Source organism: Mustelus asterias, chromosome 2, assembly GCF_964213995.1.
Source record: "Mustelus asterias chromosome 2, sMusAst1.hap1.1, whole genome shotgun sequence".
Taxonomy (NCBI): Eukaryota; Metazoa; Chordata; class Chondrichthyes; order Carcharhiniformes; family Triakidae; genus Mustelus; species Mustelus asterias.
Genome location: NC_135802.1, coordinates 138,384,015 through 138,411,170, shown reverse-complemented (window position 1 = coordinate 138,411,170; position 27,156 = coordinate 138,384,015). Strand labels below are relative to the sequence as shown.

Sequence of the window (27,156 nt, the reverse complement as noted above, 5' to 3'; positions counted from 1 at the left end):
ACCCCTTCCCAAAAATCATTTGCTTTGGAGAAATATTTCATCCCAAAAGTAATGGTAAAGGGCGGCATGGTGGCACAGTGGTTAGCACTGCCGTCTCACAGCACCAGGGACCTGGGTTCAATTCCTGGCTTGGGTCACTGTCTGTGTGGAGTCTGCACTTTCTCCCAGTGTCTGCGTGGGTTTCCTCCAGGTGCTCCAGTTTCCTCCCACAGTCCAAAGATTTGCGGGTTAGGTGAATTGGCCATGCTAAATTGCCCCTTAGTGTCAGGTGCACTAGCTGGGGTAAATACACGGGGTTGCGGGAGTAGAGCCTGGGTGGGATTGCGGTCGGTGCAGACCCGATGGGCCGAATGGTCTCCCTCTGCACTGTAGGATTCTATGAATGCAAAATGGCATTCTAAAATGTGGACCCCCCACCACTTATTGTATTTGACTGGGGGGGGGGGGGGGGGGGGGGGGGGAGGGGCGGGGGCGAGTGACTGAGGGAGGATTTATAATCGCAAAACAACGTGATCAAAAATTAAATCTTGCTGATGAAATGCTGATCAAGCAGAGGCAAGATGAGCTCAGCCGCCGAGGACATGCTCCCTGCTGCTGAACCATGTTTATATATTCATATCCAACTAATAGCAAATACACACAAGCGCGCAATGCCAGTTTTCAGTTTTCTTTTTGTTGAAAAACAAACGGCCAAGGAAGTTGTGACCTGGAGCCCAGACTAAGCTACTTCATAGACAAACGGTTCAGTCAGCAATCCAATGTTAAACTGCATTGTTAAAAAAGCACAATGAGTGGAATGGACTGAAATACAGTTGCTGGAAGCTTGCCAATGGAAAGTGGGCTCATTAAAACCACAAGCATATGACAAGCCAAACAGCTATTAGAGTTCAAGGAGGAACACAAGCAAGCAGGTTCAAAAATCCGAGGAGAACCATCCATTGCCGTGTCTGTTATAAACCAGAAGAAACAGAGCAGGAAACACATCACGACAGCTCACCTGTTCTCCAGAAGGCTCATGCAGACCACCTCTCTCACCCCAGGGTTATTGGCCTTCTCGATCGAGCAGTCCTGCAGATTCCAACTGGCCAGCCTCAGGACGCGCTCACCATCCCTCAGCCCACTGAAAGCCTCCACGTTCGGCCGCGTTGAGATGATCTGAGTGGGGCCGCCCGGGGGCAGGTCCAGGTCCTCGCTCTGCAAACTGAGGGAGGTGGGGCTGGGGCGAGGCTTGGCGGAGAAATCGATGCCGCCGTTGGTGGTGTGGGTGGACGTGGGCCGCGAGCACTCTGCCACAACGCGGGGCCGGACCTTATCCAGGAGCGACGAGCTGACCGACGTCACTTTCACCAGGTCGTCAATGGTTTCGAACGGTCCACACTCTTTCCGGTAGCTCACAATCCCTCGTGCGATCTTGTCACTGATCCCCGGCAGGCTCATCAACTGGGCCACAGTGGCGGTGTTAACGTTGATCCGACTGGCGGAGGAGAGCGTTTCGGAATAGGGGTCCTTCCGCATGGAGCTGGGCGAATGCTGAGCCGAGCCAATGCTCTTACTGTTTGTCACGCAGATCTCCAGTTTGACCTGCTCCAGCCTGGCAGCACCAATACCGCTCACCAGTGCCAAGTCCTCTACCTTCTTAAACCCACCGATGCACTCCCGATACTCCACAATGTTCTGGGCCACCATTCGGTTGACCCCCGGAAGGGTCATCAGCTCCTCCTCAGTGGCCGTGTTGATGTTGAGACGTTCTTGGTTCACCAGAATATTACTGAAGTTGCAGGCTGCACTGAACTTGCGATTCTGGCCAATCTCCAATGGATCTTTGGGGATTGAACGGTGGCAGCCGAGATTCCCTCCCATCGCTAGTCATACATGAGCACCAAAAGTCAGAAAAGACCATTCACTCTTTGCTGCAGTTTATAGCTCCTCTCACACGGTGCACTGAGGCTCAGCAGTCACATTTGTCTGCGTCTACTCATGATACTACTACAGACTGGAAAACACCTCTGCCCTGTAGTTACCCTAGCAGTACAATCAGTCCCCCCCCAGCTAACCACAGCCTACACCAGTTTCCTCAAGATAGTTAATGCTCTCTTTTTCAAATTCCACTTCCTCCACAGCAGTGTGCTTGTTTCTCAATAAGCCGCTTATGTCCTTGTTGCGTTAGCTGCTGAATCCAGAGATGTAAAGCAGGCACTGTGCCAGCTCTGCTGTCAAATCACTGTGCAGTATTAGCATTGCTCCTAAACGCCGATCATCTCAAGTAGGTGGAGCCCAGCGCCTCCAGCTGACAAATCACAATAGCTCCAGGACAAGTCACATGCTATTGGATCTGGTTACAGACATTTCAGAGTGCAGTTTGTCCCAACCAAATGACGAGAGCTTTGCAGTTAAGAGCGAGAGAGAGAGAGAGAGTTTCCGCACCGTGCTTTTGAGTTCCTTAGTCTTTTTTTTGTTTCTTTATTCCTTACGCAGTGAATGAGAACCAGTCGGAATGTGCCTTCCTGCTCTTCCCGGGAGGATTCAGGATTGCTCTTTTTGTTCAGGCTGGTAGCCGGTGTTGACTTGTTTCAGGAGCTGGGCAGTTTCCCGGCCTCTGTGAAAACACACAGGAGTCAGTTAATGTCCTGGAACTACAGAAAGTGCAATTACAAACCCATTGAAACTTAATCTGAGCTAAAATGAGACCGAGCGCATTTGGGTTATCTTTATGTAAAGAATCACAAGCCTGAAGCTAGTCTGTTTCAAACCTCATCATCCGCCTTACTATCTCTGTATCACAATAACTTTCATTACAACCTGAGAGCTTCGAGCTCAACTTACTTAAACTCCAGTATTTTTAGTGCAAATATTTTTTTTAAAGTTTATTTATTAGTGTCACAAGTAGGCTTACATTAATATCGCAGTAAAGTTACTGTGAAAATCCCCCAGTTACCACACTCCGGCGCCTGTTCGGGTACTGTGGTAAACCACTGTTAGCTTATTACCTGTATATGTGACATGCCTGGACACATCCCTGCCGGCCCTTCCCTCCCCCCTCTGGTCCAGGTATAAAGGCGACTGCTCCCCACCCTCCTGCCTCAGTCTGGACCAGTTCATCGGCATGGGTGTGCTCCAAGTCTTTTGCTAATAAAAGCCTATTTGTTCTTGCATACAAACTAGTCTTTGCTCGATTGATGGCGCATCAGGTACATAAGAACATAAGAACTAGGAGCAGGAGTAGGCCATCTGGCCCCTTGAACCTGCTCCACCATTCAATAAGATCATGGTTGATCTTTTCGTGGACTCGGCTCCAATTACCCGCCCGCTCACCATAACCCTTAATTTCTTTACTGTTCAAAAATTTATCTATCCTTGCCTTAAAAACATTCAATGAGGTAGCCTCAACTGCTTCACTGGGCAGGGAATGCCACAGATTCACAACCCTTTGTGTGAAGAAGTTCCTCCTCAACTGAGGGCAAATTTAGCATGGCCAATGCATCTAACCAGCAGGTCTTTCGGACTGTGGGAGGAACCTGTACAGTAAAGAAATTAAGGGTTATGGTGAGCGGGCGGGTAATTGGAGCTGAGTCCACGAAAAGATCAACCATGATCTTATTGAATGGTGGAGCAGGTTCGAGGGGCCAGATGGCCTACTCCTGCTCCTAGTTCTTATGTTCTTATGTACCTGATGCGTAACCTGAAGAAACCCATGCAGACACAGGGAGAACGTGCAGACTCCGCACAGACAGTCACCCAAGGCCAGGATTGAACCCGGGTCCCTGTGAGAAAGCAGTGCTAACCACTGTGCCATCGATATCTACCGTCACCCATTATCTAGCTGTAAGGATACATCGTCACACTTTGATATTATTAAAACCTAGGAGAGAGGAAGCATTTGCCAAAATATTTTCAGCCATACAAATCAAAAATATAAAGTACATTGGCGAGATGATACTAAGCTTGGGTATTCCAATGAAACAGAAAGTGGCATCCTACCTTTTCCATTCATGTGCCATGTCCCAAACTTGTCACAATTCAGACAACTTTAAGGTGAAACAGCATCACCTCCTCAGCCATGGGATAGGAGTGTCTCTGGCTAGGCCAGCTTTTGTTGCCCATCTGTAATTGCCCTTGATCAATTGGGCCAGTGGGCTGACGAATGGCAGATGGAGTTTAATTTAGATAAATGCGAGGTGATGCATTTTGGTAGATTGAACCAGGCAGGGCATTGGGGAGAGTTATAGAACAAAGAGATCTAGGGGTACATGTTCATAGCTCCTTGAAAGTGGAGTCACAGGTGGACAGAGTGGTGAAGAAGGCATTCGACATGCTTGGTTTCATTGGTCAGAACATTGAATACAGGAGTTAGAACATAGAACATAGAACATAGAAAGCCACAGCACAAACAGGCCCTTCGGCCCACAAGTTGCGCCGATCACATCCCCACCTCTAGGCCTATCTATAGCCCTCAATCCCATTAAATCCCATGTACTCATCCAGAAGTCTCTTAAAAGACCCCAACGAGTTTGCCTCCACCACCACCGACGTCAGCCGATTCCACTCACCCACCACCCTCTGAGTGAAAAACTTACCCCTGACATCTCCTCTGTACCTACCCCCCAGCACCTTAAACCTGTGTCCTCTCGTAGCAACCATTTCAGCCCTTGGAAATAGCCTCTGGGAGTCTACCCTATCCAGACCTCTCAACATCTTGTAAACCTCTATCAGGTCACCTCTCATCCTTCGTCTCTCCAGGGAGAAGAGACCAAGCTCCCTCAACCTATCCTCATAAGGCATGCCCCCCAATCCAGGCAACATCCTTGTAAATCTCCTCTGCACCCTTTCAATGGCTTCAACACCTTGTTGAAGTTGTACAAGACATTGGTAAGGCCACACTTGGAATACTGTGTACAGTTCTGGTCACCCTATTATAGAAAGGATATTATCAAACTAGAAAGAGTGCAGAAAAGATTTACTAGGATGCTACCAGGACTTGATGGTTTGAGTTATAAGGAGGGGCTGGGTAGACTGAGACTTTTTCCTCTGGAGAGTAGGAGGCTGAGGGGTGATCTTATAGAGGTCTATAAAATAATGAGGGGCACAGATCAGCTAGATAGTCACTATCTTTTCCCAAAGGTAGGGGAGTCTAAAACTAGAGGGCATAAGTTTAAGGTGAGAGGGGAGAAATGCAAAAGGGTCCAGAGGGGCAATTTTTCCACACAGAGGGTGGTGTCTGGAACAAGCTGCCAGAGATAGTGGTGGAGGCGGGTAAAATTTTGTCTTTTAAAAAGCGTTGTAGACAGTTACATGGGTAAGATGGAGATAGAGGGATATGGGCCAAATACGGGAAATTGGGACTAGCTTAGGGGTTAAAAAAGGGGGTGGCATGGACAAGTTGGGCCAAAGGGCCTGTTTCCATGTTGTAAACCTCTATGATTCTATGACTATGACTCTATAAGGTGGTGGTGAGCCACCCTCTTGAGCCGCTGCAGTCCATCTGGTGTAGGTACTCCCACAGTGCTGCAGGGATGGGAGCTCCAGAATTTTGCTCCCATGACAGTGAAGAAATGGCTATATAGCTCCAAGTCAGGATGGTGTGTTGCTTGGAGAACTTACAGATCGTGGGCGCTCCCATGTGCTGTTGTCCTTCCAGGTCATATTGAAGGAGCATTGGAGAGAAGCTGCAGTCAGTCTAGTACATAAGATACCCTGCTGCCACTCAGCAACAATGGTGGAGCCAGTGAATGCTGAAAGTGGTGGATAGGTGGCCAATCAAGCAGGCTGCTTTGTCCTGGATGGTGTTGAGCTTCTTGAGTGTTGTTAGAGCTTCACTCATCCAGACAAGTGGAGGCTATTCCATCACCCTCCAGATTTGTGCCTTGTTGATGATGGACAGGCTTTGGGGAGTCAGGAAGCAAGTTACTTGATGCAGAATTCCCAAACTCTGACCTGTTCTTATATAGCCACAGCATTTATACAGATGGTCCAGTTCAGTTTCTGGTCAATGATTAAACCTTACTCCCCTTCCCAACTCATCCATGATGTCGACAGTGGAAGATTCAATGATGGTAATGCCATTGAATACCAAGGGCAGATGTCTAGATTCTGTCCTATTGGAGATGTTCATCGCCTGGCACTGTGTGGCACTAATATTATTTGCCACTTATCAGCTCAAGCCTAAATATTGTCCAGATTTTGCTGCATATGGACACAGACTGCTTCAGTGTCTGAGGAATCATAGAAACCCGACAGTACAGAAAGAGGCCATTCGGCCCATCGAGTCTGCACCGACCACAATCCCACCCAGGCCCTATCCCCATATCCACCCACTAATCCCTCTAACCTACACATCTCAGGACACTAAGAGCAATTTTAGCATGGCCAATCAACCTGACCCGCACATCTTTGGACTTAGGAGTTGCAAACGATGCTGAACACTGTGCAGTCATCAGCAAACATTCCACATTCTGACCTCACAATGGAAGGAGGTCATAATGGAAGGAGGCAGCTGGATATGGTTGGGCCCAGGACACTGCCCTGAGGAACTCCTGCAGTGATGAACTGGAACGGAGGTGATTGGCCTTCAACAACCACAACCATCTTCCTTTGTGCTGGGTATGACCCCAACCAGCGGAGTGTTTTCCCCCGATTCCCACTGACTTCAGTTTTGCTAAGGCACCTTGGTGCAACAGTTGGTCAAATATTGCCTTGATGTCAAGGGCAGCACTTCTCACCTATCTCTGAGAGCAAATCTTTTGTCCATTTTGAACCAATGAAGTAATGAGGTCAAGAGCTGCGTGACCTCGGCAGAACTTGAATTAAGCATCAGTAAGCAGGTTATTGCTGAATAAGTGGCATTTAATAGCACTGTCAACATCTTCCATCACTTTGTTGATGATCAAGAGGAGGCTGATGGAGCAAATTGGATTTGTCCTGCTTATTGTGGACAGGACATACCTGGGCAACTTTCCACATTGTTGGATAGATGCCACTGTTGTAGCTGTACTGGAACACCTTGTCAAAGGGAAAGGCTACTTCTGGGGTGTAAGTCTTCAGTACTACTGTTAGAATATTGTCAAGGCCCATAGCCTTTTCATTATATGGTGCTTTCAGCCATTTCTTGATATCATGCGGGGTGAATCAAATTGTCTGAAGACTGGCTTCTGTGAAACTGGGAACCACAGGGCAAGGCAGAGATGGTTGTCCACTCAGCACCTTTGACTGAAGATGTTTGCAAATTCTTTAGCCTTGCACTGATGTGCTGGGCTTCCCTGTCATTGTGGATGGGAATATTTGTGAAGACTCCCCCTCCTCCTTCTTGTTTAATCGCCCACTAGCATTCACGACTGCACGTGGCAGGACTATAGGCCTGCCTTTGATCTGATCGGCCTGTTTCCCCTGGATCCTGGGAACTTACATGTTAAGGGGCACGTCAGAGATTCCTCATAGTCATTGCATTTGTCAATAAATAATGCATCTCACATAATCATGCATGGGTACGAAAATTGTTTTGGGCAACCGATACATTTTCAGAAGTGAAGATGGGGCATCACGGAGTGTGCTACCAAATGCCGGGGATTCCCCCATATTGTAAAGTTAAACCTACTGTTAAAAATGAGGGCATGCAGAAATGCAACTCTACACATGCAGAATACAAGTTATATGTCTTACCATCGACCAAATGTACTGCCAATTTCTATATAGCAAAGTGCAAATAAAATTAAATATGTATGCCAAATGGTGCAAGAGATATTGTTTCCCCCAAGTACACATTTCCAGTACATTGCATACAGTTCAAATTTGACATTTCGATACAGTACATGGGGTGACCTCACTACGTTTGCCGTTGCAAAGTTATGTTTACAATGTACATCTACATGTTCAGTCAAACATTCCCTGGTGCATACAGCCCAAGGGGTTTTACACAGTTTCCAATCTCTCTGTGTCCTATGGTAGAAATAGCCTCAGACGGTGGCCCAATCCCACTGGGCCTTGGGCTTATGCAGCAGCTGCCCCAAGCTTTAGTACATCCCTCAACATGTAATTATGGCACAATAGGTCGCACCACCCCGAGGGAATTCACACATATCTCACACCAGTTTCGCACCACATCTGAGAGGTGCCAGCTGCCACCCTATACATCGCAGCTCATACTGGTTACCTGGTTTTACATCAGTAATGTGCTGCCGTATATTCATCCTTCTCTAACATAACTGATTTCTCTAACACTTTCCTTTTATGACAATTCTTTTTTAATTCAATGACGGGATGTGGGTATCACTGGCTGGGCCAGCATTTATTGCCTATCCCTAACTGCCCTCCAGTTCAGGGGGTAGTTGAGAGTCAATCATGTGGGTCTGGAGTCACATGTAGGCCAGACTAAGTAAGGATGGCAGCTTTCCTTCCCTAAAGGGCAGTAGTGATCCAGATGGTTTTTTTCACGACAATCGACAATGCTTTCATAGACATCATTAGACTTTGGATTCCAGATTTTTATTAAATTCAAATTTCACCGTCTGCCGTAGTGGGATTCGAACCTGGGTTCCTACCGGTCCAGTGACAATACAAACATGTTATCAACTCCCCTCAAATCTCTTAAATTCCTTTTAATCAATTCAGGATTAACCTCTTTCCCAATGTCCTCCTCTTTTCAATCTACTGAAGTAATTATTAAGTAACAGTGTCAACTTACACCTATCCTCTATTAATTACTATCCTCTCGTCCCCGAGTAATCCCTCTTACATTTGACTATTCTCTTTTTATTGATATATTTAGTACAGTATTTTATCAATATTTTTAAAATAAGACTCTTTCTCACAACTCTGTCAGCTTTCCTTATTCTCTTTCTGTATTTTCCCTCTTTAAATATAACCTGAAGGCCACAAGAGCATTAGTAACTGAGGCAAAGCAGTCTGCCGTTTAGCCTTTTCTGCTATTCACTGAGATTGTAGTTGATCTGTGGCCTAATTCTATGGCTGGAATTTTTCCACCGTTCTCGCCTGCAGGATCTCCTAGCAAACCCCCATTGCAGGTTTCCGGGAGACCAGGGGTGTGGGGGGGGAGGTATATAGAATGGGAACCCCCCCCCCCCCCCCCGCACCCCGCCCCCCCACCCCCACCCCCATCCCAATAGGAGCGGGAACAGAAGATCTCGCCTCCAGCTAATGGTGGGCCACCTCAGCGAAACATGCCGCAGGGAGCGTGGAAAATCCTGCTCCTTATGTCCAACATTGCCTCATATCCATTAATACCTTCTTCAATTACGATTTGTCTCTCACTTTGACTTATCCACAGCTTTATAAAATGGAAAGCAGTTTCAAGGTCTTTATTACACGGTACATACTGATTCTGCAACTTTGCAATCTTCTTTTTAAAAATATCCCAGTGTTGATCTACGGTCCTGTGATCCAATTTCTTTTTCCATTTCGCTTTCATAGTTAAAGACAAACATTGACCAGTCATTAAGTTATAATGACATATGGTGCACCTTCATTCTGACCATAAATTGTTCAATTAGCTTCTTCTTGCAACATCCAAGCTCGGAGCAGTAAAGGTCCTTCTGTCATTAATTCTTTTATTTTTAAATCACCCTTTTACTACTATTCAGTGTGGAGAGATAGACTTGATCCTAAATCTCTTTAGTCAAGTGTTCAAGAGGGCGGCACACTGATTAGCACTGCTGCCCCACAGCACCAGAGACCCAGGTTTGATTCCCGGCTTGGGTCACTGTCTGTGTGGAGTCTGCACGTTCTCCTCATGTCTGTGTGGGTTTCCCCCGGGTGCTGCAGTTTCATCGCACAGTCCGAAAGACGTGCTGGTTAGGTGAATTGGCCATGCTAAATTCTCCCTCAGTGTACCCGAACAGGTGCTGGGGTGTGGCGACTAGGGGATTTTCACAGTAACTTCATTGCAGTGTTAATGTAAGCCGACTTGTGACACCAATAAATAAACTTTAAACTGATGTGAATGTCTGAAACGCGCTGCCTGGGGAGGTGGTAGAGCAGGTACGATAGCAGCATTTGATGAATACATGAATAGGAGGGAATGGAAGGATATGGACTCTGTAAGTGCATACGGTTTTAGTTTAGGCAGGCATCATGATCGGCACAGGCTTGGAGGGCCAAAGGGCCTTTTCCTGTGTTGCACTTTGTTCATGTCCAGCAAAATGAGGGCAGAGGAGATGAAAGTGAAATTCTGAAGACCGAAACAGAGTCCTCCACTCAATTTATTTTATTTTTAGAATATTCTCACTGCTAAGACTGGCATTTATTTCCTACCTCTAATTGTTTTGAGAAAGTGGTGTGTAACCTTCTTCTTGAACCGCTGGAGCCGATGTGGAGAAAGTGCTTCCATGGTGCTATTATGTAGTGTTCCAGGATTCTACAATTTGTATTTATAGCGCACTGTTACTGTAGAAAACTGCCCAAGGGAATTCAGAGGTAACTACACCAAACTGAAACTGTTTATTACAGAACACCAGTTGCTACCTGCAACTTCTGCATTCTAGAATACAATCATGATTCGTTTGCCGTAGATGCAAAGAGAAAGGCAATTAAATCCACAGTGTGCATACTATTCAGATTACTTCCCCATTTTTTTTTAACAGAGGAAAAGGAATGTAATTTTCTTCTGCTTTTTAAAAAAATGTCAAGCTCCCTTAGCGGCCGCCTGAAACATTCCAGTTGGATCAGCTGGCAAAGACCTTTGGAGTTTCTGAAGCTGGGTAAACAGGAAGGCCACAAATTTATAGATGTACCTGATGTGGCATTGCAAGATTTAATCGGGTCTGGCAGCCTCTGTGGGGGGAAAAGCAAAGCTAATATTTCAGGTCCGCGACCCAGGTCCTGAGACGTTGGATTTTCTGGCCGTTCCTGCCAGCGGTATCTTCCGGTCTCATCGATGGTGAACCTCCATCCATCACTGGTTCCCTGGTGGTGGGAGGTACAAACAACAGGGAACCCTGTTGACAGCGGCAGGACCAAAGGTTCCCACCGCTGGCCAATGACAGGCCACCTCCACCCCCTACACCTTCACACCACATGAGGAGCAGAAAATCCCACCCGCAAACTCTGCTTTTCTCTCCACGACTGCTGAATATCTCCAATGTTGTCTTTATTTATTTCAGATTTCCAGCACCCCTAGTATTTTGTTTCAGTGTCCCAAGAATTCATACCAGCCACCTACTGGACCTCCAGACCTAATTAAAGGCCTAATTTAAGATTTACTGTCACGTACTAACAAATCTATTAGAGGGTAAAGTCTGAATGCATTGCAACTAAATGTGCTGCACTGTGTGCCATGGTGGCACAGTGGTTAGCACTGCTGCCTCACAGTGCCGCCAGGGACCACGTTTGATTCCCAGCTTGGGTCACTGGCTGTGTGGAGTTTGCACATTCTCCCCGTATCTGCGTGGGTTTTCTCCAGGGGCTCCGGTTTCCTCCCACAGTCCAAAGATGTGCGGGTTAGGTTGATTGGCCATGCTAAATTATCCCTCAGTGTCAGGGGGATCAGCAGGGTAAATATGTGGGGTTACGGGAACAGAGCCTGGGTGGGATTGTGGTCGGTGCAGACTCAATATGCTGAATGGCCTCCTTCTGTGATTCTATGATTCTAAATTAATACTTGATAAAGAACCATTGGCGAACAAATCCGGTATCATCAACAGACTTCACAGAAAGCTACCAATGATCAGGAAGAAATCAAGAATATTACTGCACAACAAAGGAGATTTCTTGGCCAATATTATCTTGTCAACCATAAAAAGCCTCCCAGAAATACTAAAATACTCACCTAATTATTTTTAAACTGGTATCAATTCCACAATGCATCACATAAATTCCTACAGTTTTGGTTCTCAATCACAAGACAAAAGTCCTATTTTGAACATTAACTTTATGCTTCCCTAATGAAAGCCATTTTGTGCATTGCAGAAGATTTATATTTGAGTGCGCGCTGAAGGGGTCTAAGATGAGACATGGTAAGGGAGGCCACTTTGAGCAATATCATGTGGCAGTATGTAGATGCTTACTTGATGGTTTGTCAAAGAGAAGCTTCACTGCTGCCCTTTCCTACCTGCGAGGAAGCTACAATCAAGGAGAAATTCTCTGTGAAACTTAAATCATCCCTCCAGAAAAAGAAACTGGCTAATGATCTACCCAAGGTCAATCAGGTATTATCACCCAGCTCAAAGGCAGCATTTCCCAGGGGAGGCAGGGGCATAATAGCACAGTGGTTAGCACTGCTGCTTCACAGCGCTAGGGACCCGGGTTCAATCCCAGCCTCGGGTCACTGTCTGTGCGGAGTCTGCACATTCCCCCCGTGTCTGTGTGGGTTTCCTCCGGGTGCTCCGGTTTCCTCCCACAGTCCAAAGATATGTAAATTAGATGGGTTAACCATGTTAAATATGTGGGATTACGGGAATAGGCTGGGAGAAAAGGCCTGGGTGAGAGAAAGTCGGTGCCAAATGGCCTCCTTCTGCATTGTAGTGATTCTATGATAATGGTAATGTCACTGGACTAGTAATCCAGAGATCCAGGCTAATGCCCTGGGAACACAGGGCCCAACCCTACCATTCAATTTAAATAATGATAATCTGGAATTGAAAGTGAGTCCCAGTAACTACAAAACTATGGTCTTTAGGGAAGGAAATCTGCTGTCCTTACCTGCTCCGGCCTCATGTGACTCCACACCCACAGCAATGTGGTTGACTCTTAATTGCCCTGGCAAACCAATCAATTGTACCAAGGTACTATAAAGCCGACAAGGAACAAAAACAGATGGAACACCTGGCATCAACCTAGGCACCAAAATGGCAATGTTGATCGTGCCAAGTCCTCCTTATCAACATCTGGCCACTTGTGCCAAAATTAGATGAGCTGTCCCACAGCATCAACTTGACATAGTCATATTCAAAGAACCTACCTTAAATATCCTGGACACCACCATTATCCCCAGCCTTGGGTATCTCATGTCAGCACAGTGGTATACGGTCAGGAGGGAGTTGCCCTGGGAGTCTTCACCATCGACCTAGACCTCATGGAAATTCATGGCATCGGGTCAAACATGGGCAAGGAAACCTCCATGAAAACTACCTACCAGCCTCCCACAGCTGGTGAATCAGTCGTTCTCTGTGTTTTATACCAATTGGTAGAAACACTGAGGGTAACAAGCGCTAGAATGTACTCTGGGTGGGACACTTCACTGTCCATCACCAAAGTAGTTCAGTAGTGCCACTACCGAGCTGCTAGACTATACCGACAGCAGGTGATGAGGGAACCAAGAGGGGAAAACCTAATTCTGCTCATCCTCACCAATCCTCCGGTCACAGATGCAATATACCATTAGGAGTAACCACAGCACAAACCTTGGAGAATATCCTCCATTGTGTTGTGTGGCACTACCACCCTGCTAAATGGGCTAAGAAGTAAAACAAATCTGGCTATTCAAAACTGAGCATCCATGAGGCCCTAAGGGCCATCAGCAGCAGAACCGTATTTAACTCAATCTATAACCTTTTGGCCTGGCACATCCCTCACTCTACCACCAAGCCTGGAGATCAACCCTGGTTTGATGAAGAGTGCAGGAAAGTATGCCAGGAGCCGCCCCAAGCATACCCAAAATGAGGTATAAACCTGGTGAAATTCCAACTAGGACGGCACGGTAGCACAGTGGTTAGCACTGCTGCTTCACAGCTCCAGGGACCTGGGTTCGATTCCCGGCTTGGGTCACTGTCTGTGTGGAGTTTGCACATTCTCCTCGTGTCTGCGTGGGTTTCCTCCGGATGCTCCGGTTTCCTCCCACAGTCCAAAGATGTGCGGGTTAGGTTGATTGGCCGTGCTAAAATTGCCCCTTAATGTCCTGAGATGCGTAGGTTAGAGGGATGAGTGGGTAAAATATGTAGGGATATGGGGGTAGGGCCTGGGTGGGATTGTGGTTGGTGCAGACGCGGTGGGCCGAATGGCCTCTTTCTGTACTGTAGTGATTCTATCAGGACTACATGCATGCCAAACAGCAGAAGCAACAAGCGATACACAGAGCAAAGCTCTGTAGACCTGCTACATCCAGTTATGAATTGTGGAGGAAAGTTAAACAACTTGCAATCCTGAATTCCCTTCCTAACAGTGCTGTGGATATACCCATGCCTCATGCACTGCAGTGTTTAAAGATGGCAACTCACCATCACCTTCTCAAGGGCAATTAGGGACGGGCAATAAATGCTGGCCTTGCCAGCAGTACCCACATCCATGAATAAATAAAAGGAGGATGAGGTTCCAACCTATCCCCATCCTCAATGTTGGGGGAGCCAAGCACTCGAGTGCAAAAGACAAGGCTGAAACATTTTCAACCATCTTCAGCCAGAAGCGGATGATCCATCTCTCTGTCTCCCCTTCAGGTCCTTGATATCATTGATGCCAATCTTCAACTAGCTCCACATGACACCAAGAAACAACTGAAAGCATTAGATACTGCAAAGGCTATCGGCCGAGGCAACTTTCAGCAATAATACAGAAGCCTTATGTTCCAGAACTTGCCACACCTCTCGTCAAGCTGTTCCAGTACAACACTGGCATCAACTGTACCTACTCATTGATCACCTGTTTTCTGATGCTTAGTTTGGATTCTGCCAGGATCACTCAGCTCCTGGTCTCATTACGGCCTTGATCCAAACATGAACAAAAGAGCTGAGCTTTCGAGGTGAACTGAGTGGTGTAGGTGAAGGGAGGCCAATGATCGCAGTATCAGGACATCATTGCACTCCGCAGATTGCAGCGGTTCAAGAAGGCAGCTCCCCAACACCTTCTCAGAGCCATTAGCGATAGACAACAAATTCTGGCCTTACCAGTGATGCTGTGAAAGAATCCCAAAAACAGGTTGGTGGGAGCAGTCATGTGTTCTTTCCTTCAGCCAAGTTCTGAATATCTGGCGATGTAGGTAGCTCTAAGAATGAGCCTTTCCTCTCCAGCCTGCGACTCCCCAAACTGGAATATTTACATAGAAATCATAGAAATCATAGAAACCCTACAGTGCAGAAGGAGGCCATTCGGCCCATCGAGTCTGCACCGACCACAATCCCACCCAGGCCCTACCCCCACATATTTACCCACTAATCCCTCTAACCTACGCATCCCAGGACTCTAAGGGGCAATTTTTAACCTGGCCAATCAACCTAACCCGCACATCTTTGGACTGTGGGAGGAAACCGGAGCACCCGGAGAAAACCCACGCAGACACGAGGAGAATGTGCAAACTCCACACAGACAGTGACCCGAGCATCGAACCTGGGACCCTGGAGCTGTGAAGCAGCAGTGCTAACCACTGTGCTACCGTGCCGCCCTACATAGCCCAACCAAGACTCAGCCCCTGTCATCCTAATGCCCGAGCTCCTCTCCTCCATTCATCCAGGTAGTGGGGGTGGGGACAAGGGGAGAGGGGAAATATTTGTGTTGATTAGCAGTGGCAAATATACAGTGATGATCTGTCTGATAAGTTGAAAGCCTAAAATTGTGAGTCTAGCCCGCTTACCACCGATGCAGATCCCGTCTGTCTTTGGGTTCAGCATTACCTTCAACAGCGAGTGAACACCTTGGCTTGTATATCTCGTTATATCCAGTGCAGAAGTGCCCCCAAGAAAGCTCTTACTAATGGGATAGCATCAGCTACCTGGATATTTTTCAGGAAGACTAGTTTGGAATAAGAGTCAACTTTCTACCTAAGAAATAAGCAAATAACACGACTTCTCCTGTGACGAAGTTGAAACTGCATCTTTACATCTCCACAGCTGTCAAAATGATTTGCTTCATCAATCCAACATTCTTTCTTTAGCCATTAAGTGTTAAAACTATTAAATCCAAAACTTAAAAGCTTACTTAATATTGAGGGATGATCTTTTAGCACATCTTTATATCCCTGGATATGGTTTGTCTTGGAGCGATTTGTCTCGCCACTAACCTCCTTCCCAACCACTTTCACCATTAAATCTTTCTCTTCTTTTGCTGTTACAGTCATAGACAGAACTTATGGGTCGGATTCTCCGACCTCGTCCGCAGCTGGGATTTCCCGGTCCTGCTGCAGGGAATGGCGTTTTAGCTGAGCGCCAAATTCTCCATTCTCGCTGTCAGCGATAGCCAGTTGTACAAGACTGGAAAATCCCGGCCAATATTTTATATGACTGTGCATGTTTTAACATGTGAGGCTAGTCTATTTCTTTCTCCTCGAAGCGGTTGTCTAGATTTAAATAATTTTCAGCAGCAAGCTTTTGCACATTTCAGAAAAATAAAGATTATTTATTACCACACACTTTCCTTGGAGGATTTAAGACGACATATCATGCACACAAGGACAAGATACAGATAAAGCAGAAAGCAATATAAATACAAGTTGCAATGATTTTAATCTCTTTCGTAGCAGCCCTACAATTTCTCAGTTATAGAGGTTTACAGCATGGAAACACGCCTTCGGTCCAACTTGTCCATGCCGCCCTTTTTTTTAAACCCCTAAGCTAGTCCCAACTGCCCGCATTTGACCCATATCCCACTATACCCATTTTACCCATGTAACTGTCTAAACGCTTGTTAAAAGACAAAATTGTACCCGCCTCTACTACTATCTCTGGCAGCTTGTTTCAGACACTCACCATTCTGTGTGTGAAAAAATTGCCCTTCTGGGCCCTTTTGCATCTCTCCCCTCTCACCTTAAACCTATGCCCTCTAGTTTTAGACTCCCCTACCTTTGGGAAAAGATATTGACTATCTAGCTGATCTATCCCTCTCATTATTTTATAGACCTCTATAAGATCACCCCTCAGCCTCCTATGCTCCAGAGAAAAAAGTCCCAGTCTATCTAGCTTCTCCTTATGACTCAAACCATCAAGTCCTGATAGCATCCTAGTAAATCTTTTCTGCACTCTTTCTAGTTTAATAATATCCTTTCTATAATAGGGTGACCAGAACTGCACACAGTATTCCAAGTGTGGCCTTACCAATGTCTTGTACAACTTCAACAAGACGTCCCAACTCCTGTATTCAATGTTCTGACCAATGAAACCAAGCATGCCGAATGCCTTTTTCACTACTCTGCCCACCTGTGACTCCACTTTCAAGGAGCTATGAACCTGTACCCCTAGATCTCTTTGTTCTGTAACTCTCCCCAACACCCGACCATTAACTGAGTAAGTCCCGCCCTGGTTCAATCTACCAAAATGCATCACCTTGCATTTATCTAAATTAAATTCCATCTGCCATTCGTCAGCCCACTGGCCCAATTGATCAAGATCCCGTTGCAATCCGAGATAACCTTCTTCACTGTCCACTATGCCACCAATCTTGGTTTCATCTGCAAACTTACTAACCATGCCTCTTATATTCTCATCCAAATCATTAATATTAATGACAAATAACAGTGGACCCAGCACCAATCCCTGAGGCACACCGCTGGTCACAGGCCTCCAGTTTGAAAAACAACCCTCTACAACCATCCTCTGATTTCTGTCATCAAGCCAATTTTGTATCCTTTTAGCTACCTCACCCTGGATCCTGTGAGATTTAATCTTATGTAACAACCTACCATGCGGTACCTTGTCAAAAGCCTTGCTAAAGTCCATGTGTTATGTAATGAGCCAGACGTGATAAAAGATCTTAAAGTAAGGGAACACTTAGGAAGCAGTGATCATAATATGGTAGAATTCAGTCTGCAATTTGAAAGAAGGAAGGCAGAATCAGATGTGAAGGTTCTACAGTTAAATAAAGGTAATTACAGGTGCATGAGGGAGGAACTGACAAAAATCGACTGGAAGCAGAGCCTAGTGGGAAAGACAGTAGAACAGCAATGGCAGGAGTTTCTGGGAGTAATTGAGGACACAGTGCAGAGGTTCATCCCAAACAAAAGAAAGGTTATCAGAGGGGGGATTAGGCAGCCATGGCTGACAAAGGAAGTCAGGGAATGCATCAAGGCAAAAGAGAGAGCCTATAATGTGGCAAAGAGTAGTGGGAAGTCAGAAGATTGGGAAGGCTATAAAAACAAACAGAGGATAACAAAGAGAGAAATAAGGAAGGAGAGGATCAAATATGAAGGTAGGCTAGCCAGTAACATTAGGAATGATAGTAAAAGTTTCTTTAAATACATTAAAAACAAACGGGAGGCAAAAGTAGACATTGGGCCGCTCCAAAATGACGCTGGTAATCTAGTGATGGGAGACAAGGAAATAGCTGAGGAACTTAATAAGTACTTTGCGTCAGTCTTCACAGTAGAAGACATGAGTAATATCCCAACAATTCAGGAAAGTCAGGGGGCAGAGTTGAATACGGTTGCCATCACAAAGGAGAAAGTGCTAGAGAAACTAAAAGGTCTGAAAATTGATAAATCTCCGGGCCCAGATGGGCTACATCCTAGAGTTCTAAAGGAGATAGCTGAAGAAATAGTGGAGGCGTTAGTTATGATCTTTCAAAAGTCACTGGAGTCAGGGAAAGTCCCAGAGGATTGGAAAATCGCTGTTGTAACCCCACTGTTCAAGAAGGGAACAAGAAAAAAGGTGGAAAATTATAGGCCAATTAGCCTAACCTCAGTTGTTGGCAAAATTCTAGAATCCATCGTTAAGGATGAGATTTCTAAATTCTTGGAAGTGCAGGGTCGGATTAGGACAAGTCAGCATGGATTTAGTAAGGGGAGGTCGTGCCTGACAAACCTGTTAGAGTTCTTTGAAGAGATAACAAATAGGTTAGACCAAGGAGAGCCAATGGATGTTATCTATCTTGACTTCCAAAAGGCCTTTGACAAGGTGCCTCACGGGAGACTGCTGAGTAAAATAAGGGCCCATGGTATTCGAGGCAAGGTACTAACATGGATTGATGATTGGCTGTCAGACAGAAGGCAGAGAGTTGGGATAAAAGGTTCTTTCTCAGAATGGCAACCGGTGACAAGTGGTGTCCCGCAGGGTTCAGTGTTGGGGCCACAGCTGTTCTCTTTATATATTAACGATCTAGATGACGGGACTGGGGGCATTCTGGCCAAGTTTGCCGATGATACAAAGATAGGTGGAGGGGCAGGTAGTATTGAGGAGGTGGGGAGGCTGCAGAAAGATTTAGACAGTTTAGGAGAGTGGTCCAAGAAGTGGCTGATGAAATTCAACGTGGGCAAGTGCGAGGTCTTGCACTTTGGAAAAAAGAATAGAGGCATGGACTATTTTCTAAACGGTGACAAAATTCATAATGCTAAAGTGCAAAGGGACTTGGGAGTCCTAGTCCAGGATTCTCTAAAGGTAAACTTGCAGGTTGAGTCCGTAATTAAGAAAGCAAATGTAATGTTGTCATTTATCTCAAGAGGCTTGGAATACAAAAGCAGGGATGTACTTCTGAGGCTTTATAAAGCACTGGTTAGGCCCCATTTGGAGTACTGTGAGCAATTTTGGGCCCCACACCTCAGGAAGGACATACTGGCACTGGAGCGGGTCCAGCGGAGATTCACACGGATGATCCCAGGAATGGTAGGCCTGACATACGATGAACGTCTGAGGATCGTGGGATTATATTCATTGGAGTTTAGGAGGTTGAGGGGAGATCTAATAGAAACTTACAAGATAATGAACGGCTTAGATAGGATGGACGTAGGGAAGTTGTTTCCATTAGCAGGGGAGACTAGGACGCGGGGGCACAGCCTTAGAATAAAAGGGAGTCACTTTAGAACAGAGATGAGGAGAAATTTCTTCAGCCAGAGAGTGGTAGGTCTGTGGAATTCATTGCCACAGAGGGCTGTGGAGGCCGAGACGTTGAGCGTCTTCAAGACAGAAATTGATAAATTCTTGATTTCTCGAGGAATTAAGGGCTATGGGGAGAGAGCGGGTAAATGGAGTTGAAATCAACCATGATTGAATGGTGGAGTGGACTCGATGGGCCGAATGGCCTTACTTCCGCTCCTATGTCTTATGGTCTTATGTAGACAACATCAACTGCACTGCCCTCATCTACCTTCTTGGTTACCCCTTCGAAAAACTCAATCAAATTTGTGAGACATGATTTTCCACTCTCAAAGCCATGCTGACTGTCCCTAATCAGTCCTTGCATCTCTAAATACCTGTAGATCCTGTCTCTCAAAATACCTTCCAACAACTTACCCACTACAGCCATGAGGCTCACCGCTGTAGTTCCCAGGCTTTTCCCTGCAGCCCTTTTTAAACAAAGGCACAACATTTGCTACCCCCCAATCTTCAGGCATCTCACCTGTGACTATCGATGATTAAAATATCTCTGCTAGGGGACCCGCAATTTCCCCCCCTAGCCTCCCACAATGTCCTGGAATACACTTCATCAGGTCCTGGGGATTTATCTACCTTGATGCGCTTTAAGACTTCCAGCACCTCCTTCTCTGTAATATGTTCAGTCCTCAAGACATCACTATTTATTTCCCCAAGTTCCTTAACATCCATGCTTTTCTCAACAGTAAATACTGATGAGAAATATCCATTTAGGATCTCACCCGTCTCTTGTGGATCAAAGTTGAATTGATACTTTAGTTGGAATGGAGATTCCAAAAAGCAGACATTGTAACTAGAGGGATTTCTTTGCCTATCCATCTGATCAAAAGTTTCCATAGTTTTAAAAACCCTTATTAAACTGGGACTCCTGTGGAAATAGTTCTCAGCGACTGTACACTGCCTGAAGCATTTTCAGCACTTCTGTAATACTAGCAGCCCATGTAGAATGACAAAGGGGGGAATGTTTCTGTTTGGAAAATTATTACTATTTCCCTGTCTCAAAAATTGTTGGACAGTGAAACTTGCAACTCTCGAAAATTGGATGCCCGCAACTAGAAGTTTTTTTTCATGTCTGTGTTTTAGCCTTTCGCGCACTATTTACAAATAAGGGGCCACCCATTTAAAATGGAGATGAGGCAAATTTCTTTATTTTCTTCCTGAGTGGAAGGCAGTGGACGCAGAGTCTTTGTACATTTTTAAGGCAGATGTGGATAGCTTCTTGGTAAGGAAGGTGGTGATAGGTTATCGGGAGTAAGCGGAATGCAGATTTGAGGTTATTATCAAACCTGCTGTGATCTTATTAAATACAGTAAGAAGTCTAACAACACCAGGTTAAAGTCCAACAGGTTTATTTGGTAGCAAACGCCACTGGCTTTCGGAGCACTGCTCCTTCGTCAGATGGAGTGGAAATCTGCTCTCAAACAGGGCACAGAGACATCCTATTAAATGGCAGAGCAGGTTCGAGGGCCTGAATGGCTTACTCTGGCTCCTTGTTCGTATGTACACTGGAATCTTAATCGAGTGACTCATTCAATTCAAAATACCCCCTGAATGCTCTTCATGACTAGGACAATAAATTTCAATGGCCCAGGACAACGAGTCAGCTGATACATGATAGTCTTGTTCTGTTTACAGATAAGCAATGGTTGGAAATAAATTCAAATTCGCTCTGTCACGGCAAGTAAAATATGTCACAAATGACAGTAGGCCACAGGATCAGATTTTCAAAACATCAGCACGTGAAAAAAATATCAGATTAGAGAATTATCCCAGTACTTGAATTTCTCAAAGTCTAATCCATCAAGTATTGAAAGTAATAATTCCACTGACACTGCAGTCTAGAATTGTCAGGTGATTAACTGCTGACTATTATAACAAACGGGTTTTTTACATGATGTAGCGTACCACTCAAGCCATCAAGCAAACATCTGTTACTTTTTGCAAGTCATCTGTATTTCCTTCTGATCTATATATAAACACAAGTGCACTCATGCAAAGGAAATACATATCGTCTCTTTACCGTCAGGGAAATCTACACAATGCTCTTTGACATTACTAATCCTGATGTAATCGTTGAAAACTCAACTAATTAAAGTTGCTTGCACAACCAACACAGGCATCACTTTTACAGCAGAAGGATGAGTTTAGGGACATTTCATTGCTACACAGCGCTGTTGTTAGGATAGACTTTTCAATGTTACACCGTTAAACAAAACAAAGCTAAAATAAGCAAGAATTTGACAAGATCATTCTGCAATAATGACAGGACCCTTCATTTTCTCTAAATTACAACAGAGGTTTTGACTGGGATCCATTAATAAGCAAGCTGTTTCTTCACTTTTCCAAAGCTCCTCCTGCTCCAAGGTTCAGTGGACTTTAAAAGGTGCTATGATATTATTTGATGAGGAACAAGAAAGTCTTGCGGTGTCATGGCCAGTCTTTGGATAAGACATTAAAATAAGACTCTGCCTGCCTTCTCAGCTGGATGTGAGGGATTTACCTTATTTCAAAGGACTACAGGCCGGTGGCACAGTATTTAGCACTGCTGCCTCACAGCGCCAGAGACCTGGGTTCGATTCCCGGGTTGGGTCACTGTCTGTGCAGAGTCTGCAGGTTTTCTCAGTGTCTGCATGGTTTTCCTCCGGGTGCTTCAGTTTCCTCCCCCAGTCCAAAAGACGTGCTAGTTAGGTGGATTGGCCATGCTACATTTTCCCTTAGTGTACCCGAACAGGTGCCGGAGTGTGGCGACTAGGGGATTTTTACAGTAACTACATTGCAGTGTTAATGTAAGCTTACTAATAAATAAACTTTAAAACAGGGCTGTTTCCTACAGCGTCGATATTCGTCTTTCAACCACTATCTTGAAAAAGGACAGATGATCTGATCATGATCACGCTGCTGTTTGTGGGAACATGCTGTGTGCAAATTGGTTGCCATATTTCTTTACGGTAGTACTCAATCGGCTGTAAGGTGCTTTCAGATGTCCTGAAGTTACGAAGGGCGGTACATAAACTTCATTCCTCCCTCAACCCAAATAATGGCCTATGTCTGAAACAGCTGTGGAAAATATTTTAATCCTTTAACACATCCTTTCGATGTGAACAAACTTCACTCCTTTTCTCAGTCAGCATTTTAAATGTAAATCTTGTCACGGACATTGTAGCTAGAGGGATTTCTTTGCCTATCCATCTGATCAAAAGTTTCCATAGTTTTAAAAACCCTTATTAAACTGGGACTCCCGTGGAAATAGTCCTCAGCGACTGTACACTGCTGAAGCATTTTCAGCACTTCTGTAATACTAGCAGCCCATGTAGAATGACAAAGGGGGGAATGTTTCTGTTCGGAAAATTATTACTATTTCCCTGTCTCAAAAATTGTTGGACAGTGAAACTTGGCACTCTTGAAAATTGGACGCCTGCAACGAGAAAGATACTTAGGGACCTCCAAATAATTTACATGGCAAAATATGCAAGAGGCACCCTCAATCCATGGGAACGGTCAAATTTAGAACCATATATGGACTTTAATGTAACAAACTCTCATTCAATTTAAAACCTCGGTCATGCTCTCTTCCATCAGGAAAACGATACATAAATCTGAAAACACGTTACAACAGACTCAAGAACAGCTTCTTCCCTGCTGTCATCAGACTTTTGAATGGACCTATCACATATTAAGCTGATCTTTTTCTTCACCCTATCGAAGTGAAAGTTTATTACAAGTAGGCTTACATTAACACTGCAATGAAGTTACTGTGAAAATCCCCGCGTCGCCACACTCCGGCGCCTGTTTGGCTACACGGAGGGAGAAGTTAGCATGGCCAAGGCACCTAACCCACACGTTTTTTGGACTGTAGGAGGAAACTGGAGGACCCGGAGGAAACCCATGCAGACACGAGGAGAACATGCAGACTCTGCTCAGACAATGACCGAAGCTGGGAATTGAACCTGGGTCCCTGGCGCTGTGAGGCAGCAGTGCTAACCACTGTGCCATGCCGCCCAAAGGTAATTGCAACACTATATCCTGCACCTTATCCTTTCCTTCTCTATGAACGGTATGTTTTGTCTGTATAGTGCACAAGAAACAATACTTTTCACTGTATGCTAATACATGTGACAATAATAAATCAATTCAATTTAATCAAAAAACATGGGACACGCAAGGTGGTAACAGTTTTGTGAAAGAAACGGCTTTTGTGGAATGAGGAGCTCTTTGCCCAACATCTGTAGTGTCAAAGAAACAGCTCTGGATCGACTGCCTCAATGGCTGTAACCCAAGGGCATAACAGTCCCCCTGCTGCCTATATGGATGCAGGGTAAACGTCTCCCCATTCAATAAAGGCTATTTATTTCATAGAATCCACTTCCAACCGCTGCTAACCTGCAAGCACTGACCTCACCTGCCTCACACATCAAGGAAAGGACATGCAACCGTGAGAGAGGCCCATCCTTTGCTACTCCCGAGCTGTGGTCAGACATTTCTCAGCGATTGCTGGAAGCTTTTCTTTCCCCCCATGACCCTGCCATTGAACTCTTTTTGCCCAGCTTCTGATGGTGCATCCACTTCTTTGAAGAGTTCAGGTTTGGGTTGTGAAGGTGGAGCTCCTGTGTCTCTGCCACACTGGAGTGATGGACAGATTTTGATTTGATTTGATTTATTATTGTCACGTGTATTGGGATACAATGAAAAGTATTGTTTCTTGTGCGCTATACAGACAAAACATGCTGTTCACAGAGTACGTAGCGGTGAAGGAAAGGAGAGAGTGCAGAATGTAGTGTTACAGTCATAGCTAGGATGTAGAGAAAGATCAGCTTAATATATGGTAGGTCCATTCAAAAGTCTGATGGCAGCAAGGAGGAGCTATTCTTGAATCAGCTGATACATGGCCTCAGACTTTTGTATCTTTATCCCGACGGAAGAAGGTGGAAGAGAGAATGTCCAGGGTGCGCAGGGTCCTTAATTATGCTGGCTGCTTTTCCGAGGCAGCAGGAAGTGTAGTCGGAGTCATTGGATGGGAGGCTGGTTTGCGTTTTGGATTGGGCTTCATTCACAACCCTTTATAGTTTCTTGCAGTCTTGGTCAGAGCAGGAGACATCCCAAGGCCAGTGAGTCACAGCTATCTGTCAGCCTTCCTGCAGACTCACTGCTCAATTAGAAAATTCAGTATCACATCCACACCCTCTGTTTGCTCACCCAAATGTTCGTAACCATTTTCAAAAACTCTTCTTTGAAAGCTTCGATGTAGCAGCACAATCTGTCTTCACATTTTCCCCTGTTTCTGTCCTCATCAAAGCTTAGAATCATAGAATCCTACAGTGCAGAAGGAGACCATTCGGCCCATCGAGTCTGCACTGACCACAATGCCACCCAGGCCCTATCCCCATAATCCCACACATTTACTCTAGTTAGGTCCCCTGACATTAAGGGGTTAATTTAGCATGGCCAATCAACCTAACCCGCACATCTTTGGAGTGTGGGAGGAAACCGGAGCACCCGGAGGAAACCCACGTAGACACGGGGAGGACGTGCAGACTCCACACAGACAATGACCCAAGCCACGAATTGAACCCAGGTCCCTGCCGCTGTGAGGCAGCAGTGCTAACCACCGGTGCCATCCTGTTACTGACTGCCTAAATACAACGCTAAGTGGAGCGAAGAAACGCAGCTCATGACTGAAGATGTACTCCGCTGTAGGCGAGTGCTGTTTGAAATGGGATTACAGAATGCAAAACTGTTAAACCACAGAACACAGTGCTTGAGAGTGTAATTCTTAGTATTTATGCACTAAATAGGTACTGGAGATAATCGTAGCTGGTTCCTCAAGGTGGTTGTACTGAAAATTGAAAATAAAGGCAACTGCAGATGAAGGACGGCTGATGCCAGTCCCCAAAACGTCCAGGTTTATAGGTTTCCTGTTCTTAGAAAGTGTTCTTAAAGCACGGCGGCTTTATTTCCCCCACAGTTTCTTCCTGGATCTTGAAGAAGTCTAGAAAAATTGCCTCTGACTTTCCCAGACGCAGTGATTAAGAACTATGCAAAGTTGCAACCAATTTAGTCAACATTTAGGTACCAAGAACATCAATGTCAGCACAACACACAAAACCACAGTGGTAAATTAAACCAACATTTTAAGTTCTGAACAGCGCATTCAGTGATCCTGTGAGAGATTAGATGATGGTAGGGTGATGATGACAGCTGAGAATAACACGTTCTGCTCTCTCCTCAGCTCAGAGTTCCCATCAGTCTGATTCTAAAATAGACTCCTCTACTGCTGAACTCACCAGTGTTCTCATCGAGGAAGGCTGGGGTTATTGAATACAGTAGAGTTTCCCTGTGAACTAAGTACAGCACAGTTCGCTGGGAAGCTGCTGTGAAGATGTTCAGTGTGCTGCCCACACTTACAGATGGGCTGCACAACTAAGCTGACCATGGTACAAGAGGGTGAGAACTTGGATAACCACAAGGTGGTAGCCACAACAGCAAATGTGGTTGGTGTAACCATGTTGGCGTACCTCGTTAGCAATTTATTATAATTAGACAAGCATATAGAGACTTTAACTGGTTAACTATATTCACCTGACATCAATGAAGTCATCAGAATTATTAGATGTAATTGGATATCAATGACTTCAAAACAATTGTACGCTTGTGATTGGTATATGCAAATCACTAAGATTAGCAAACAATGTTTATCTACCCATGCCATTTATCACTCAGTAAGCCTGTACGCCATCTTGTGGAAGGCAGACCTCCTCACTATAGCGCTAATAAAGGCCGATTTAAAACTTCAAAAGCTTCCTCTGGTCTGTTGTGGGTGCGAAGTACGGGTTTCGCTGGATAGCGGCGAGATTCCGTATCACCCATTCCCCTCATTTTATAGCAGGTTCTACCAGCAGACATTAGTGCTCCTACGCCACGAGTGTCAAGCTGCCCAGATTTGAATAAATGTGGATTTATAATCATCTTTTTTGTGACAGTTACACAAGGAAGGACTTTCAGATTCTGACCTTAAGGGCTCAGGGCATTCAAAATGGAACTGTGGAACTTAATTTATTCCAAACCTGTACATCTATGTGGAGAAATACACACTATATATAACTATATGGGCGGGATTTTCCAGCCGCACTCGCCCCAAGGCCGGAAAATCCCGCCCGAGGTAAACAGACCTTTTCATGGTCCGTGTCTCGCCCGCTACAATTCCCATACTGGGCGGGACAGTAAAATCCCACCCTCTATTTGAAAAAAAAACCAAGCGACATCCAGCGTACAAAAAGCAATTCAATACCCCGAAGTAGTTCATCTCAGTTCCACAAACACTAACAATCATTTTGAAACTGAGCTTGTTAGAGATGAAGAATTTTGTTCAGAGGAGCCACAGACTGGACTTTATAGAAACATGCCTGCTCCATCAAGCTGCTGTATTTGAACA

At 45.3% G+C, this 27,156-nt stretch overlaps 1 protein-coding gene across 5 annotated transcripts in view; it reads right to left on the bottom strand.

Annotated features, from left to right (window-relative positions):
* The window catches only part of eepd1 (endonuclease/exonuclease/phosphatase family domain containing 1), a 197,636-nt gene that overhangs the window by 118,813 nt on the left and 51,667 nt on the right, over positions 1-27,156 (bottom strand). For all 5 annotated transcript variants that reach the window (XR_013500904.1, XR_013500905.1, XR_013500906.1 and 2 more), the window contains exon 3: positions 998-2,596. Coding sequence is in view for 2 of the 5 variants with exons in the window: in XM_078241983.1 (XP_078098109.1) it covers positions 998-1,860 (863 nt within the window). In the remaining 3 variants the exon portion in view is untranslated. The remainder of the gene's footprint in view (positions 1-997; positions 2,597-27,156) is intronic.